Below are 16,627 nucleotides of genomic sequence, written 5' to 3' on the forward strand. Positions count from 1 at the left end.
CTTCCCTGTACAGCGGGACGAAAACCGAACTTTCGGCGTAAGTAGGAGAAAAATATTCTTTATAACATTGCAATTGACACTTTAACACCACACCTCAAAGTTAGTTGTGGCTAATCACCACGCGTACACTTAAAACAAACAAATGAAATCCTTCTAATTTCAACTTTATCATTCATGTTTATTTTACAAGAAGAGTGTTGGAGTTATAGTAATGAAAGAAAAATGAAGGATCGAAAGGAATTTTTACTAATACACGTATGTACTCAATGCTGTACTACAAGCTAATTCTAGTTCATGATCATAGCCGATCCTGTAGACCGAATGGTAAGCAGTCGACGTCGCCCTAAGAACGTCATTCCGGATCCTCCCGATCCATTAACTGTGCTTTTAGGTACCTCAAGCACCGGTCACCTTTCTCGTCGAAACCGTCGCTTGCGACGAAGGGCTCGACGAGTGAATTAACCCATAGACACAGCCCACTGAGTTTCTCGCCGGATTTTCTCAGTGGGTCGCGTTTCTGATCTGGTGGTAGATTATGCGAAGCATTGCTCTTGCTAGAGCCATTGTTAGCAACATTCCCGGTTAGAGCTCCGTGAGCTCACCTACACGCCAAGGAGAAGCTGAAATAGCCTCTCAAGGCTATCAGCATACGTAAGAAAAAAGTTCATGATGTATCATAATATTCCCATACTATATGATGACGATTTTTGACGAAGCTGCATGAATACTACAGTCGTACTAGTACCCACTACATACCTACGTACAGTACCTACTAGAAATACTACAAGAGCTGCAAAGCAATTATTTTCCAGTTTAATAACGATGCATCTTTTATTTGACTGCTATCACTGAAGTAGCACTGATGTATTTCAAGTAACATCACCCTTTGCTAAATCTCTCATATTTTCAAGAAAATAATCACGGGTCCTAGGCCAGCTTAGTTCCATTTTAATTCATAGTAACAACCGTACCTAACTAGTACGTTAAATTATCACAATTTAACCCCTAAAACTATAAGATAGGTATTGATATTTTCGATACTACGTAACATAGTGTAGAGGAATATATAAATTTTATTCAATTTTCACGAGTCGTAGATGAAATAAGAACTACTCATACGGCATCCATTAATCGCATTTCTTAAATACATTTGATTGTATCTAACGTTCCGAAGACTTTTGTACTACAGCAGATAAAGTAGTCTTAATTACAATCTATTTGCATTTCAGGGATTTTTTTTTATATTCTTTTTTATTGTCCTTGTAGGCAGACGGGCATACGGCCCACCTGATGGTGAGTGGTTACCGTCGCCCATGGACTTCAGCAATGCCAGGGGCAGAGCCAAGCCGCTGCCTAAAAATTGTAAAAAAGTAGCCGATTTTACTACTATACTTGATATCCATGACACTAAAACCTAAAACTTTTTGAGACATGAAGACCAATTCGATTTGTATTGTACAAAGTAACTGTTTGTCGAACCGGTTTTTTTTTTTTTTTCCTACCTAAGCTGATAGCCCTAGGGGCTATGTCAGCGTAACCCTAACTTTAGTAGGTGAGCTCACGGGGCTCAAACCTGATGACGTTGCTAACACGAACCCTAGCAAGAGCCGTGCTTCGCAGAATCTACCACCGGATCGGAAACGCGACCCACTGAGAAGATCCGGCGAGAAACTCAGTGGGCTGTGTCTGAGAGTTAATTTACTCGTCGAGCCCTTCGTCGCAAGCAACGGGTTCGACGAGAACGGTGACCGGTGCTTGAAGTACCTAAAAGCACCGTTAGTGGATCGGGAGGATCCGAGATGACGTGAAAAGTCGAACCGGATACATGAGTAATAGCTTCGGAGAAGAGACAGATTGGAAGGTTTCAAAATACTAACGTTAAAAACCGTTTTTTTATATTTTTTTTATTGCTTAGATGGGTGGACGAGCTCACAGCCCACCTGGTGTTATGTGGTTACTGGAGCCCATAGACATCTACAATGTGAATGCGCCACTCACCTTGAGATATAAGTTCTAAGGTCTCAGTATAGTTACAACGGCTACCCCACCCTTCAAACCGAAACGCCTTACTGCTTAACGGCAGAAATAGGCGGGGTGGTGGTACCTACCCGTGCGGACTCACAAGAGGTCCTACCACCAGTGATTACGCAAATTATAATTTTGCGGGTTTGATTTTTATTACACGATGTTATTCCTTCACCGTGGAAGTCAATCGTGAACATTTTTTAAGTACGTATTTCATTAGAAAAATCGGTACCCGCCTGCGGGATTCGAACACCGGTGCATCGCTACATACTAATGCACCGAACGTCTTATCCTTTAGGCCACGACGACTTCAAACGGTTTGATTCGAAAAACATATTTAGAGACGAACACAGCTCAAAAGTTAATAATTATCTAGTGCGTTATTGTTGAATCGATCTGTAAACGAATGTGTAATCGATATCACAATATTAAACAGAACCATGACTTGTTTATTTTGCAAAGGTTATCGAAAGGATCAATGGTAAATTCTGGTTTGGTAAATTACGTTGTCTGTGAATTTCCGTAGGACCTGCTGCGCTATTTCTCAGGGTTATTGTGACCTTTTTGGTCCATTCATTTAAATGCTTTAATAATAGTACAATATTAAAATTACATTTACATAGTGATATTTTTAAAAGTATTAATTGATTATTTTCGAGCGTTCTAATGCATAAGAGCGTTAGATGTCAAGAATTCATAAATTTTTTGGAGGAAAATATGTTAAATTAAAACATTATCGTCTAATTGTAACAAAATACGAATTATAGTGATGTGATTAAGCCGATTAATAACACTATATCGTATAACAGGCCTTTTTAGTCAGACTCATCACCGGGTCACAAAGGTCATTTTCATGACAAGAAACAGCTATGTTACAATTGATGAAATGCACGTTACTAGCTTCATTAGAACTAAAGAGTTCTCAGAAACCGCAGGATATTTTTTTACTCTTTTGCAGAGAACAGGCTTGCTCTAAAGGCCATATTAATTTAAGATCTCTAGAGCATTCCTTAATTATCAAAGTTGAATTGTCAGATGGAGAAAGTGGATTCAATTTATAACTACCACAATTTTTTAAATATTGTATTAATCGCCAATTAACATCGTTTTGCATGAGCTTCATAATTTTCAAAATGTTATTTAGATTTATATAATTAACGTATAAACAAAGACACCTTGCAGTAATCAATATTTCTTGTAATAAAAACAACAGTGTTTCTCTTGCCACAATTAGAGTATCATGAATATTTACGGTAAGACCAGGTATGTAGGTAAGTGTGTATAAGTGTATAAGTGTGTAAGTGTGTATAAGTGTGTAAAATGTATTGTTTTCCACAATTTTTTCCAGTTTTACTTTGTTTTTTTTTATTGGTCATTAAATCTAAATGTGAAAGATCGATACGCCATTCATCAATCTTCAATCCACTTTCGTTTGCGTTGAGCGGCCACCGATTAATCGATGTTTATCGATCCATCAAACCATCAATTATTCAGTTACATAAAGAATCTTTATAAGCCGTACATTATTCAATTTTACGCTTTATGACTCGTACAATTAGTGTGAAAGTTGCTTGGTGATCGATTAGTGAAATGAAATTTTGATGCTCTGTCGATAATAATTCATGCACGAAACAGGGTTGTTGTATTTTCGAATAATTACTTTTAAATTAATATTCTTGTTTATTTTCATTCGAATTAATTTATATAAGGTAGTTTAAAAAAATCATCCTCCCTCAGCTCTTAGCTCAATTATACTTTGTTTCTGCGATTACCGATAAGATAATAATTCGAGATAAAAGAAAAAAAACAACTACCGTATTGTACCTGCGTAAGTCACACTTCTTTGATCTAATTGAATTATTCACTCAACAACCGTACCATTTATTTTTTCTCCTACCTACGCCGAAAGTTCGGTTTTCCTCTCGCTGTACAGGGAAGAAAGTCTAACTTTTTCTCCCTGGGTACTAACAAGTGCGCATGCGCTTTAGTGTCTACATTTGCTCTCACGCACCTAAAATTCTCCGCTATTGTTGTGCTCGGGTAATTTGCAATATTGTGTTTAGTGTAAAAGTGAAATAAACAAAAGGCAATAAAATTTAATAGTGAAGTATTAAGCAAAGATGAGTTCATCAGAAAGTTCTTATTCAATTAGTAGTAGTTTATTTAAAAATAAAAAATAAAACACTTAAATTGTTTTTTTATTAGAAGAAAGTAGGATATCTCATCACGCGTGTTTTTTGGCAATTTTACTCGCAGGAGGAAATGGCCTACTTTTGTTCCTTGGTGCACAATGTACTATACTCACGTCTAATTTTACTCATTAATTAGACTTATTACAGCTATAATATTACATTCACATACAATACTAACTTACATTAAAAATATCGTAAGCAATCTTTGCAATGATATAAATTACGTGTTTTATCAGAGCCCTCAACACCGTCATACTTTAAAAATACAAATAAGTTTAAATTCAATTGAAATATTTGTATTTCAATAAAAATACTAAAGACACACGAAATAATGAACAATTTTTTTAAGCATTATGGATTCTATCTATCATTCAGTCCACAGAGGTACACTATTGGACATATGCCTCCCCCAAGCTTCACCATAGCGACCGGATTCACTTAAAAGTAATTAAGTAATGTTAGTATTTTCTTCGATTTTCGCGAGTTGCAAATTTAATTAAAAATACTTTATGGTTTATAATAAGAATTTAAAATTAAAATAATAATTTACAGCTGTCGTGTTCGTGGATGATTAAACTTTTATTCGTCGTCTACATTTATTTTGTTAAGTTAGATCTAAAGCTATGTTCTCACAAAAATACCTAATGCACCAAGGCTTTGTATGTTTTGTAAATAGCATTATCAATACATAATTTGTTGCCATCCATAAAGGTTCTGAGAGTTGAAATATTACGTCGTTGTGACCATGAAAAAAGATCATTATTTATGTGAGCTTTTGATGTGGACGGCGCAAGGTACCGTCCATGTTATTATGGAGATACATTAAGCTGGCGCTCAATGGAACTTGAAGGTAGCGAGACGAAATGAGTTCAGCATTTTTGTTCATTATTATTTTTCATAGATCAATTTAAGGTATTTCGAGTTAATAATAACCGTTAATATTTATTTAAAACTTGCTGAGCTGCCCCTGGCATTGCTGATGTCCATGAGCGACGGTAACCACTCACCATCAGGTGGGCCGTATGCTCATGTGCTAAAACGGGCAATAAAAAAGACAAATTTTTCCATTATTGCCCGATGCTATCAAAAGAAAAACATAGTATCAAAATTGTATTATAATAAACATTACATTTTTTTACCATGTTTTTTGTACGCGAAAAAGTTCACATCGGGTTGTATGATTCTATCCGAAGCCACAACCTCGCACAAGATAATCTTACATAGCAACGAATTGTTGCCGACGAGAGATTCAGGGAAACTCACAATTTATGTATATATATTAACGTGGAAACAGGGACGTTTGTCGTTCCCTCACACCCACGCGACATTGTCCATTATAGTTGGGATAAATAAACGACACAATTGACATAACATTTTTGGACGTTTCTCTTTGATATATTATTCTATTTGGTATTTATTGCCAGGATAAAATTTTTATTTTTTATTTTTCAGAATTGCTGTTCTATACTAGTTTAAAATCCAATTGACGATTGTATGTCGAATATGTTTTTTAAGGTTATATTATTATGCGGTTTATTATACTGCCACATGGCCCGAAATATTGTCCTTTACTACTATTTAAATATTTTAGAGTATCACGAATAAAGTATAAGTTATTGGTTAGTAAGAGAAATGAATTAGCTTAAATCATTGATTAAATATTTCCATAAAACATGAGAGTTAATTTTAAATGGATAGAAAAGCAATATTCCATTTGATGCATTGAAATTTGTGTGAATGGTTTCCGTTTCGGATTAGCTTTGTTCAATATTTGAATGGACGTATAATCTCAATTTACCCAAGACTAGCTCGACAAATACAACCTTAACACGTGTTCAATGAATTTCAATACAAAGGATTAATGAGCATCGAACATGACAGTTTGAAATTTGAGTATTTTGACGTGTACTAATAAGGTAATTACTGCACGTGTCTTAATTATTATATTACTACTATTGTGAAACCATGAAATAAGCGTGTTGAAGATATTAAATAACAAAAAAAAAATACAATATTGAGTAAAAGTCTTTTTGACTTGAAATGCCACACACATTTTTGTGTGCTTTGTTCCTTCGAGCCGGATCAGTTGATGAAATTACAAACCTTGATTTTTACCAAAGTTATTTAGTTTAAGCTTTATAATGCGAATTCAATACGAATATTGATTTATAACGGTTACAATCAAATTAAAATCTTCAGTTTGTGTTTGAGCGTTTAAATACTTACGATGCTTTTGACATCCGTCAACGTTCTCAGGCCAGTCACAAGAGTGGGCGTTCTCATTGTACAAAAGCCCTCCGATGCAAAGCTGCTCCGTGGCGGTGCCGTTCCAGCAGGTCCAGTACCTGGTGCAGGAGGTCTCGTGGCCAAATATACCGTACAGCCAGTCGCAGTGCTCCGTGCCGATTGGGGGATCTGAAAATAAAGCAGGCGTTGACAGATTAAGATGGGAGATAATATGTGGGTATATTCTTGGATCATTATTGTAAGATTTGCCTCATATTAAAATTAGACCGAAATTAAGGGCTTAGACCCCGAGATCCTACGTCATAAAGTTAATTAATAGATAATAGAATTATAATATAAAAAGTTTTTACAGTGAAAGTAAATTTTGGTGCATTAAAAGTAGACGGCAATGCATTTCACTTAGTGGAAAGTGGATATTGTCGCCTATTGACACCGACTACGCTAAGGAAGACATATCGTAGTTCTCTGGAAACATCTAAGGGGTGAGTTCACTTCAGGTATATATTAAAAAAAGAATGCAAATTAAAGGTACTCTGATCTTTTAGCGCAAATTCGATCCTAATTCAGTATGGTTCTGATTGTACGTTAAACAAACGTTGTTTGTCAGCGGGACCAGGGGCCACAGCACGAATATACTGCACAATGTACGAAACTAGTCTTCTTTTTCTCCACCTTATCCCACTAGGTGGAATCGGCTCAGCAAATTTTTCTCTTCCATTCTCTTCTATCAGCTGTCATCTCAACACTCACTCATCTCTCTTTCATATCGTCATTCACACACTCCATGCATGTCTTCTTCGGTCGACCTCTTCCCCCTCTACCTTGCACTACCGTTTCCATACATCTCCTAGTCACATGCATCTTCTTTCTACGAATCACATGTCCATACCACGCTAACCGTCCGCTCTTTAATTTCTTGATTACCGGGGCTACTTTCAAACTTCCTCTGATATACTCATTCTTTATCCTGTAATGTACAAAACTAGTACATGCAAATATTAAAATCGTATAAAAATTATAAATTAAAAATCGATAGTGGAGCTACTAAACTGTCTACACTGGATGAACTAATTACCACTTAACAGCTACTGGACTAGCTACTGGACTAAGTTGTCCATCCACACTGGACGAACTAATTACTACTTAACAGCTACTGGACTAATTACTGGACTAAGCTGTCTAAATACTAAGCTGTCCAATATTGTTCCTTCAACTCGTCTACAATAACATGTGTGATACTCTTAAATAAATAGTATATGATAGCAAGCTTTCAAGCATGAAATTCCTGAACAAAAATAAACGCCCTAGTTATCCTCGTAAACTTTTAGGGCACTTACTCAATGCGAAAATTCTCGTCCAAGATGTCCTAATAAGAATATCGGCATTATTAAAATAGATAAGATCGCGCTGTTGTGAAAAGTACCTATATTTAAATAATTTCCCGGTAATATTGATTACGTAGATCCTGGATCATTCAAAAACTTTGTGACATAAAATACATTACGTATGTTTTTGGTGGTTGGTTGTAATTTATAAAATGCCATTCTAGTTTTTATTTTTGAGTAAGTATGAATTTTAAGCTGTACTTTTAACAATTACTACATTATGAATTGAATTCATGACTTCTAGTCACAGTCTGCTATAGTCTCTTTTTCTATTCCGTGACTCAAATGTATTTCAAGAATATTTCTAACGCTATGTGAAATTTGGTGATACTCTAAGGATAATGTGTTAAAAGGTTACAAAATTTATAAATGACATAACGTGAGCTTGTAAAACCAAAGAAGATATGCAAGCATTTAGGTTTTTTCACATTGCAGTAGCTCGTAGACGTGGCTTTAGTTTGCCGAAGGACCGAAAGAGCATTATTATACTATAGACATTAATATTTCTCAAAGAGGTAACTGTTTGTAGAAAATGTGCAGGATCTTCTCAGCGGGTCGCGATTTCGATCCGGTAATAGATTCATTCGCGAAGCAGCTGACCTTTAGTTGTTAGGTCTTCTTCGGAAGCGCTCGGGCAGCTATTAGCAAATCCCACCCCTCCTAGCTGAGCCTTTGCTCGCCCAGCTGATCTGGTGAAGATGAAAACCAGTAATTTTCAATCCTAAAAAAAGCAAAAAGAAAATATGCATACTTACTTATCTGAGCCTTCGGGTACTCGCAGTAATTTGACCTCCAAGGGTAATCGCAGCCCTCAGTCACCCCTCGATGTTTGCCCGCAAAAACAAGTCCGTTGGGGCAGTCATATTGTACCGATTGTCCGTTGTCACATTCCCAATACTTGTCGCAGTATTTGTCATCGGCCACTATTCTGGCTTTGGTCTTACACGGGTCCTCGATTTGGGCGCATGATGATAGGTTTATTGCTGCCAGGATCACTGTGGGCGAAAAAGTTTTGTCAGGACTGACATATTTATAGCACGTTTCGATTAGGGGCAAGTTCATTTATTAGAAGGTTTAAGTTTTTCTTCGTAAGGTTTTTTTCGTTTTATAGCTTTAAGAAAGCCATTATTTTGCAGCTTGTATTCTTTTTTTTTATTGCTTAGATGGGTGGACGAGCTCACAGCCCACCTGGTGCTAAGTGGTTACTGGAGCCCATAGACATCACGCAAATGCACCAACCACCTTGAGCTATAAGTTCTAAGGTCTCAAGTATAGTTACAACGGCTGCCCAACCCTTCAGACTGAAACGCATTACTGCTTCACGGCGGAACTAGGCAGGGTGGTGGTACCTACCCGCGCGGACTCACAAGAGGTCCTACCACCAGTCGAGTTTACTCTGTCAAACAATATCTACGCAGGCTTGAAATCGCATCGTCACACCCGTTTCTACCGTGAAGCTTTGTTTTATTGATGTTTGAAGTCAATAAAACGTTTTGAATCGTATTATTTGAGGCGGAACAGTGAGCAACTTAACGATCAAATGAATGAATTCTAAAAAAAGTGTCCGTGCCGCTTAAGGATTTATGCTCCAGCAAACAAAGAGGGGAATGTTCTCTATAGACACGCTGAAGGGTAGGGCTGAGCCACATATTTACGATTACAGTAACGTAAGACCCGACATAGCGAAATGTGTCAGTAATGTCTGAATATAAACTTTTTTTGCGGCCTTTGTAGGTTTACGACACATCTCATGATGAATGGTTACCGTCGTTCATATACGTCGGTAACGCATCTGAGAGTGATTAGTGTGCTTAGTGCGAGTTTTTTAACTTCTCTATCGCGTAAAAGTTAACTCGAATTTGTATGGAGTTGAAACAGCGCCTCTACGTTTGCGGCTAGGGGCTTTGGATCTTTGAATAAGTTTAAAGGTGACCTTTTCCAAACAGTTCATTGAAAAGGCGGGTTCATTGCAAAAACCTATTTTATTAAATCTAAAAGCTAAATTAAATATGTGGTTTTAATTTTACCGCGTACTACAGACGTCGACTTTTTTCCTCGAAAGGCAAATAAGCATACAGTTTTTCTTAGAATTTGCTTCAACACTTATAATTGATAAATAACACAAATATAATTGATAATATTTGTTTATATATGTTTTTATATGTATATATTTATGTATATGTATTTATTTAAGTACTATGTATTATGTATGTTATATATACACATAATATATGTTTAAGTAATATCACCTTCACACTACACCTACCAAGCTTCATCTCTGCACTCCCCTAAGGTAGACTGTTAGAGAATGCCTATGGCATTAAGTCCGCCTTTATACTTTCTAGTATAAGTTATAAATAAAAAATAAAAAAAACACTTTTGATTATAGTTTGCACGTGTACTTAAATAAAAGTCCGCTCGTTTTCTATTAGTTTTTTACGAAGCGAGACAATTTTATACGATTGTACAGTGTGAAGATGTTCTTATAAAAGGGATCGTAATTGTCGACCTTTGTTCAAAGGCTGATTTTCCGCTGTTTGCACTCAAGATGGACGTTACAGGAAGAACTTTTGCACAAAATTGTATGTTGACGGTGGGCGTTTTTTTCTTTCTTTCTTCCTTTTTATTAGATTGTAAATACACAAGAGTGCTGCTTGTCTGATAACAAGTACAGTCTTCTACATACTCGGAATGACATTTATAAAAAAGGTTACAATTGAAAATTTTTTTTTGGATATCAAGTTGTTTCCATCGTAATTATCCTACATAATACACCTGTTTTTTTTCTTTTTCTTATATGGGTGTACGTGCTGACAGCCCACCTGGTGTGAAGTGGTTACTGGAGCCCATAGACATCTACAACGTAAATGCGCCACCCACCTTGAGATATAAGTTAATAGGTCTCATGTATAGTTATAACGGCTGCCTCACCCTTCAAGCCGAAACGAATTACTGCTTCACGGCAGAAATAGGCGAGGAGGTGGTACCTACCCGTGCGGACTCACAAGAGGTCCTACCACCAGTAAACATACTATATAATGTCATACAAAAGATTTAAAAAGTTTCAAACACACACAGAACAGACGCATAAGACGAAACTTTGAGGTTTTTTTTACGTTACACAACCCTAAAATAAGTATGTAACAAGAATCATCTATTAATTTAAATAAAAACAAAAGTATTTATAAGCATAACAATTGATATTAAGAAACACGCGGCTAACGCTATAAACACTGTAATTTAAGATCGTAAAGCAATTATTCACGCTCGTACATCTGATTATAAGTGATGCAACTTAGACGAATGTGTTTTTTAAGGTTATTTGATTATTGGGAAAGGCTATGAGCTTTTTATGTATCACTAGCTGACCCGGCAGACAGACAGACAGACGTAGTGCCTAAATCGATAAATAAAAGACACATCAATGGGACACATTAAAGGAAAAACAAAATTACTTGCTTTTATATAATTCTGAGCTTTTTTTATATTTTCTTCACCTTTTAAACCTTCCCTGGACTTCCACGAATAATTCAAGACCAAAATTAGCCAAATCGGTCCAGCCGTTCTCGAGTTTTAGCGAGACTAACGAACAGCAATTCATTTTTATATAAAATATAGAGAAGATTATACATATTTCGGCCATAGAGTTTTTTTTTCTATTGCCTCTGTAGGCAGATGAGCATAGCCTGCCTGATGGTAAGTGGTTACTGTTGTTCATGGACGTCAGCAATGCCAGGAGCAGAGCCAAGCCGCTGCCTATTGTTTAATACTCTCCACAAGCCTCGTTTGAAGAAGGACATGTCATAGCGCTCAGAAAACACCGTAGAGGGGAGCTCATTCCAAAGCCGGATGGTACATGGCAGAAGAGATCTCTGGAAGCGCACTGTGGATGAACGCAGTGGCTGTAGGTAGTAAGCATGAACTCTACACCGGTGGCGGAGTCTAATAGAGAGGGATGCGAGCGAGAAAGTTACAGTATACTTTATTACCCACCAAAACATATTATAGTCCTGGGTAAAAGCGATTTTAAATACAACATATTCGTTGTGTCGAGTGTGGTTTTCGCTCACGCGGCCCGCATACACATAGACACCGTCCCATCTCTACAATCCCACTTTTGTAGGTTAGCCGTCGGAGCTCCGTGGTTCGTGAGGAACGTTGACCTACACGACGACCTGGGCCTCGAATCAATCCAGAAATACATGAAGTCAGCGTCGGAACGGTGCTTCGATAAGGCTATGCGTCATGATAATCGGCTTATCGTTGCCGCCGCCGACTACTCCCCGAATCCTGATCACCCAGGAGCCAGTCACCGTCGACGCCCTATACACGTCTTTACGGATCCATCAGATCCAATAACCTTTGCATTAGACGCCTTCAGCTCTAACACGAGGAGCAGTCTTAGGGACCCCGGTAACCTAACCCATGTATCAGCCCGCTGAGTTTCTCGCCGGATCTTCTCAGCGGGTCGCTATTCAGATCCGGTAGTAGATTCATTCGCGAAGCAGTTGCTCTTGAGCTGTTAGGCTTCCTTGGGAGGCGCTCGGGCAGCTGTTAGCAAATCCCACCCTTTCTGGCTGAGCCTTTGTTCGCCCACCTATCCTAGTGACACTGGAAAGGCCTACGGGCCACCAGTAATCCTTCAATCATAAAAAAAATCAACGATACCAATATGATTACATTTGAAGATTAAAAGGGAGTAGTGTGATTTTTTTTATAAGTACAGATAACAAAATCGTAATGCACAAAAAGACCTTCAGTCCACTCACCTTTTCTGATCATAATTTTGTGTAACGTTAAGCCTGCCAATTATTTTTAAGGGCCCGATGAAGATTGTCTTTCGCAACAGTAAAACCTCAAATTCTCATGAAACGCGATACTCGTAAAGCGTTTCCTCTCCTCGTTTTAAACATATTAATTTTCATTACGCACTCAAGGTATGTGCTAGTATAGAGAGAAAAAAGGTTGCTCAATAAAATTGTATTACAATTTCATTGGATTGTTTTTTTGGGATACGAAAAGTCATTTTAACTCATCTTAAATGAATTAGTCGTCTGTTGTAATGCTTCATGGTCATAGTAGGATACAGGAACCGTACCCGAACTCAATAAAGAGTTTGACGTGCAGCCTAACCTAAACATCAATCAGCCCGTTGAGTTTCTCGCCGGATCTTCTCGGCGGGGCGCGATTACGATCCGGTAGTAGATTCACTCGCGAAGCAGCTGCTCTTGAGTTGTTAGGTCTCCTTTGGAGGCGCTCGGGCAGTTGTTAGAAAATCACAGTCCTCCTGGTTGAGCCTTTCCTCACACCCCGGTCTTGGTGAAAGGCCTCCAGGCCACCAGTAATCCCTCAATCATAAAAAAGCAGAATACCTATTGTAAGCTTCACATAGTCGTATAACACAGGCCTATATGAGTAAGTACCATGATCCTGCTAATATCTGCCGTGAAGTAGCAAAATTTTCTGATTTTAAGTATAGTGCACTTGACAATAAATCTTCACGTCCTAGTGTCTGTAGGCCCCGATAGAAGCTTAACATCAATTTGACCGTGAACTCATCGGCCATACTGTAAATCGTTTTGAATATTTTAAATAACATGTATTTTTAAATAACCGGTATTCGTAGTATTGGTATTTTCAATAATAATTATTTATTATTATATATAATAAGAAGTGTGAATCATCACGTATCAAAACGCAACAATTTCTTCAGACCACTTAACAATTCCGCAGCTCATAAGCTTGACCCATTGGCCCCCATTAAACATGGGTTATAAGTATAACTAATCACCATGCACGTATTGTTTTAACATATATTACACGTATTACGTCATTTAAGAGCGTGCAAGGTGTGACCAGTGAAAGCGCACGTAGCTTGCGCAAGACTATGTGGTTGACTTAAGTCATTATGTGACCTGTCGTTTTATGAATTTATGTCACTATACGAGTAACTATAATTTTGCTTTGTTACTTTATGTAGGCGGCGTTTTGCTTTTTTAAGCGACTTTTAAGGAGACTTATCTTAATAGTAAATCGCATATGACATATGAAGTTAATTGTTTTTTAATTAATTGATTAGAACACCTTAATCTATGGAAATTTCCCGAACAAAACCACTTTTACGGATTAATCTCTGTTCGATGTTAAATGTTGGTTTCTTCTATAATACACATAAACAGATAATTATAATTTTTTGATGAAAGGTCCAGAAACCGGGGTAGATAGTATTTCGAATTTTATATTATAACAAAAAAAAAACTGAATATTTAAGAGATTTTTATTTCAAAGAATAAATTTTGCTTAGTTTCGGATTTATTTTCAATTCGACAATAACGATAAGTAGTAGTAGTAAGTTAAGTATACAAATATATATATTTTTTTCTTTAATGAATTTCTTTTTCTCGTATAAAACTCCCGATTCGGTCTCCCATTATATCTTTGTGTTCAAGCGCTGTACATGATCCTCTGAATAATAAATAATAAATAAATATTTACTAACAGTCACGCCACGTTAACTGGTCCCGTGATAAGTTCGTAAAGAACTTGTGTTACAGGTACCAACCAGATAACGGAATGACTGAATATTATCTTTAAGTTGATTTGGGTGTGCGATGTAGCATGTCAAGTTTATGCAACAGTGACGCAGCCTTCTCAATTATAAAGATTTCCAGCAAAGTCTAACTAACTACCGACTCTCGATAATTGGCAGCTCTGTTGTTCCCGAGAAAACTATTAACTACGCTTTTATGGGATTCGTTACCGTTTCGATCATAGTGACGCGAAGCGAACCAACTAGAAATTCATTAAAAATGTTTTTTAAAACCTCCTCGTCGACATGATACAGACAAACGTAAACTGTAAAGACTAATTTATGTTTTTTTTATATTATCTGTGCATTTTTCATTCATTCACGACTTTGGCGCCGTTTATTGTAAATTTAAAATTTTCTATCAAATTATTATTGTCGGACTATAAATCTATACTAATATATAAATCTACAGTGGTTTTTACGGATGTTCCATTATAACTACTGAACCATGCATCCGATTGACTTGGAACTTGGTATCCATGTAGAAAATACATGTACTTAATGGATAATTTATATGAGTGTTGGACTCCCTACACCAGTTGCGGAGGCGTTAATGATGAGAATGTTTGTGGGGGTGAGAAATAATAATGTTAATTTTAAATGCCCAGCGAAGCGGACGGGTACAGCTAGTAAACTATAAAATCACTTCAAGAAATCGACTTATTATTTGTCTCGAGCGAGGTGACTACTTTTCATAGCATCACAGTTGATGTTTTAAAACAGAAGTTTTTTTGTTGACCGTATATCGATCTTACAGCATAATTATGAGCTGAGCTCTCGATTTCATAAGCACGTGCTCAAGTTACGCTTCTCAATCGTAGCGTATTCGTTACCGAAATATAAGTAAAATAAGGTAATAATGCGCTAACATAAGCAGAAAATAGGTCAATAGGGAAGTGAGATAGCAGGCCCATTAATATGTATAGTATATGATGGATAAGTAGGTACATATAAAAACTTCCGTACGTTATGAAAGCATACATGTATGTTCTGATTAATCACCAGAAAGACCATTATCATGTAAGTTCCTCCAGCCATTTGGGCATAGTCATTAACAATGATAATAAATGAAAATTACAGAAGAAATCCGTTGACGAAAATAAGATGTCGTCTCTGTCATTTTTATCTTATTAGTACTTAACATATCTTCAGATTTTCGATACAAAGTAGATAATTGGGGTGTATTTTCAAAAGTCGAATAAAATTTTGCAATCGAAAACCCATTGATGTATTTAAAAAACCTTTAAAAACATTGGTGCCAGTATGTACATAGCCGATTTATCAAGACCAGATCGTGATTAGGAATGCAGTTTAAATAGTCTCAGCCTTTACATTTTGGCATAATTAGAGGTTGCACCTAGTATTAGGTAAATAGTTTCACTTCACATTCAGGGTGTTATTTCAAAATTATAAACGACTAGCCGTACTCGCCCGCTTCGCTGGGCATTTAAAATTAACATTATTATTTATTGTCATTATTATTAGGCAGTCTAACACTGATATAAATATTAGCCTATCCATTAAGTTCATGTATTTTGTACATAGATACCAAGTTTAAAGTCGATTGGATGCATGGTTCAGTAGTTATAACGGAACATCCGTAAAAACCACTGTAGACTTATATATTAGTATAGATATTAACTGATGGATTATTACTGGTGGTAGGGCATCTTGTGAGCCCGCACGGGTAGGTACCACTGCCCTGACTATTTCTGCCATGAAGCAGTAAGCGGTTTGAAGGATGAGGTAGCCGTTGTACTGCAAAGACCGAGACTTCAACTCATGTCCCAAAGATGGTGGCAGTTACGATGTCTTTGGAATCCGGTAACAGTTTAAGACCCAGCCAGCCAATGAGCACGTCCACCTATCTAAGCAACAACAAAATTGGCTCAAGTATGATAATTTAATGATTATTTAGGTAAACTAAAGATTAAACCCGTATCCGACAAAGTCAAAGTCGGATGGAATATTTTCTAAATTAATTATATTGTATTTTCGTTGCTTCGCTTTAAATTAACGATAAATGGAGGAAAAAATCCGCGATATTAAATATTCACAAAAATACCTTTAAAATATGTAGGTACATATTACGGGCCCTTTTATTGTGCGGCTTAGAATGGAACCAAGAATTTTTCAATCACAAAATACCGTTGAATTCCTATCGCTTTTTTCAAAAGAAATAATTCTAT

The 16,627-nt window shown here is 36.8% G+C and overlaps 1 protein-coding gene across 1 annotated transcript in view; it reads right to left on the reverse strand.

The window, feature by feature from the left end:
- The window catches only part of LOC114242595 (protein obstructor-E), a 49,172-nt gene that overhangs the window by 3,194 nt on the left and 29,351 nt on the right, over positions 1 to 16,627 (reverse strand). Inside the window, exons 3-4 of the mRNA XM_028173814.2 lie at positions 8,605 to 8,844; positions 6,444 to 6,632 (exon numbers count right to left, since the gene is read on the reverse strand). Coding sequence (XP_028029615.2) covers positions 6,444 to 6,632; positions 8,605 to 8,844 — 429 coding nt within the window. The remainder of the gene's footprint in view (positions 1 to 6,443; positions 6,633 to 8,604; positions 8,845 to 16,627) is intronic.

This window comes from Bombyx mandarina, chromosome 15 (assembly GCF_030267445.1).
Source record: "Bombyx mandarina strain Sakado chromosome 15, ASM3026744v2".
NCBI classification, from domain to species: domain Eukaryota; kingdom Metazoa; phylum Arthropoda; class Insecta; order Lepidoptera; family Bombycidae; genus Bombyx; species Bombyx mandarina.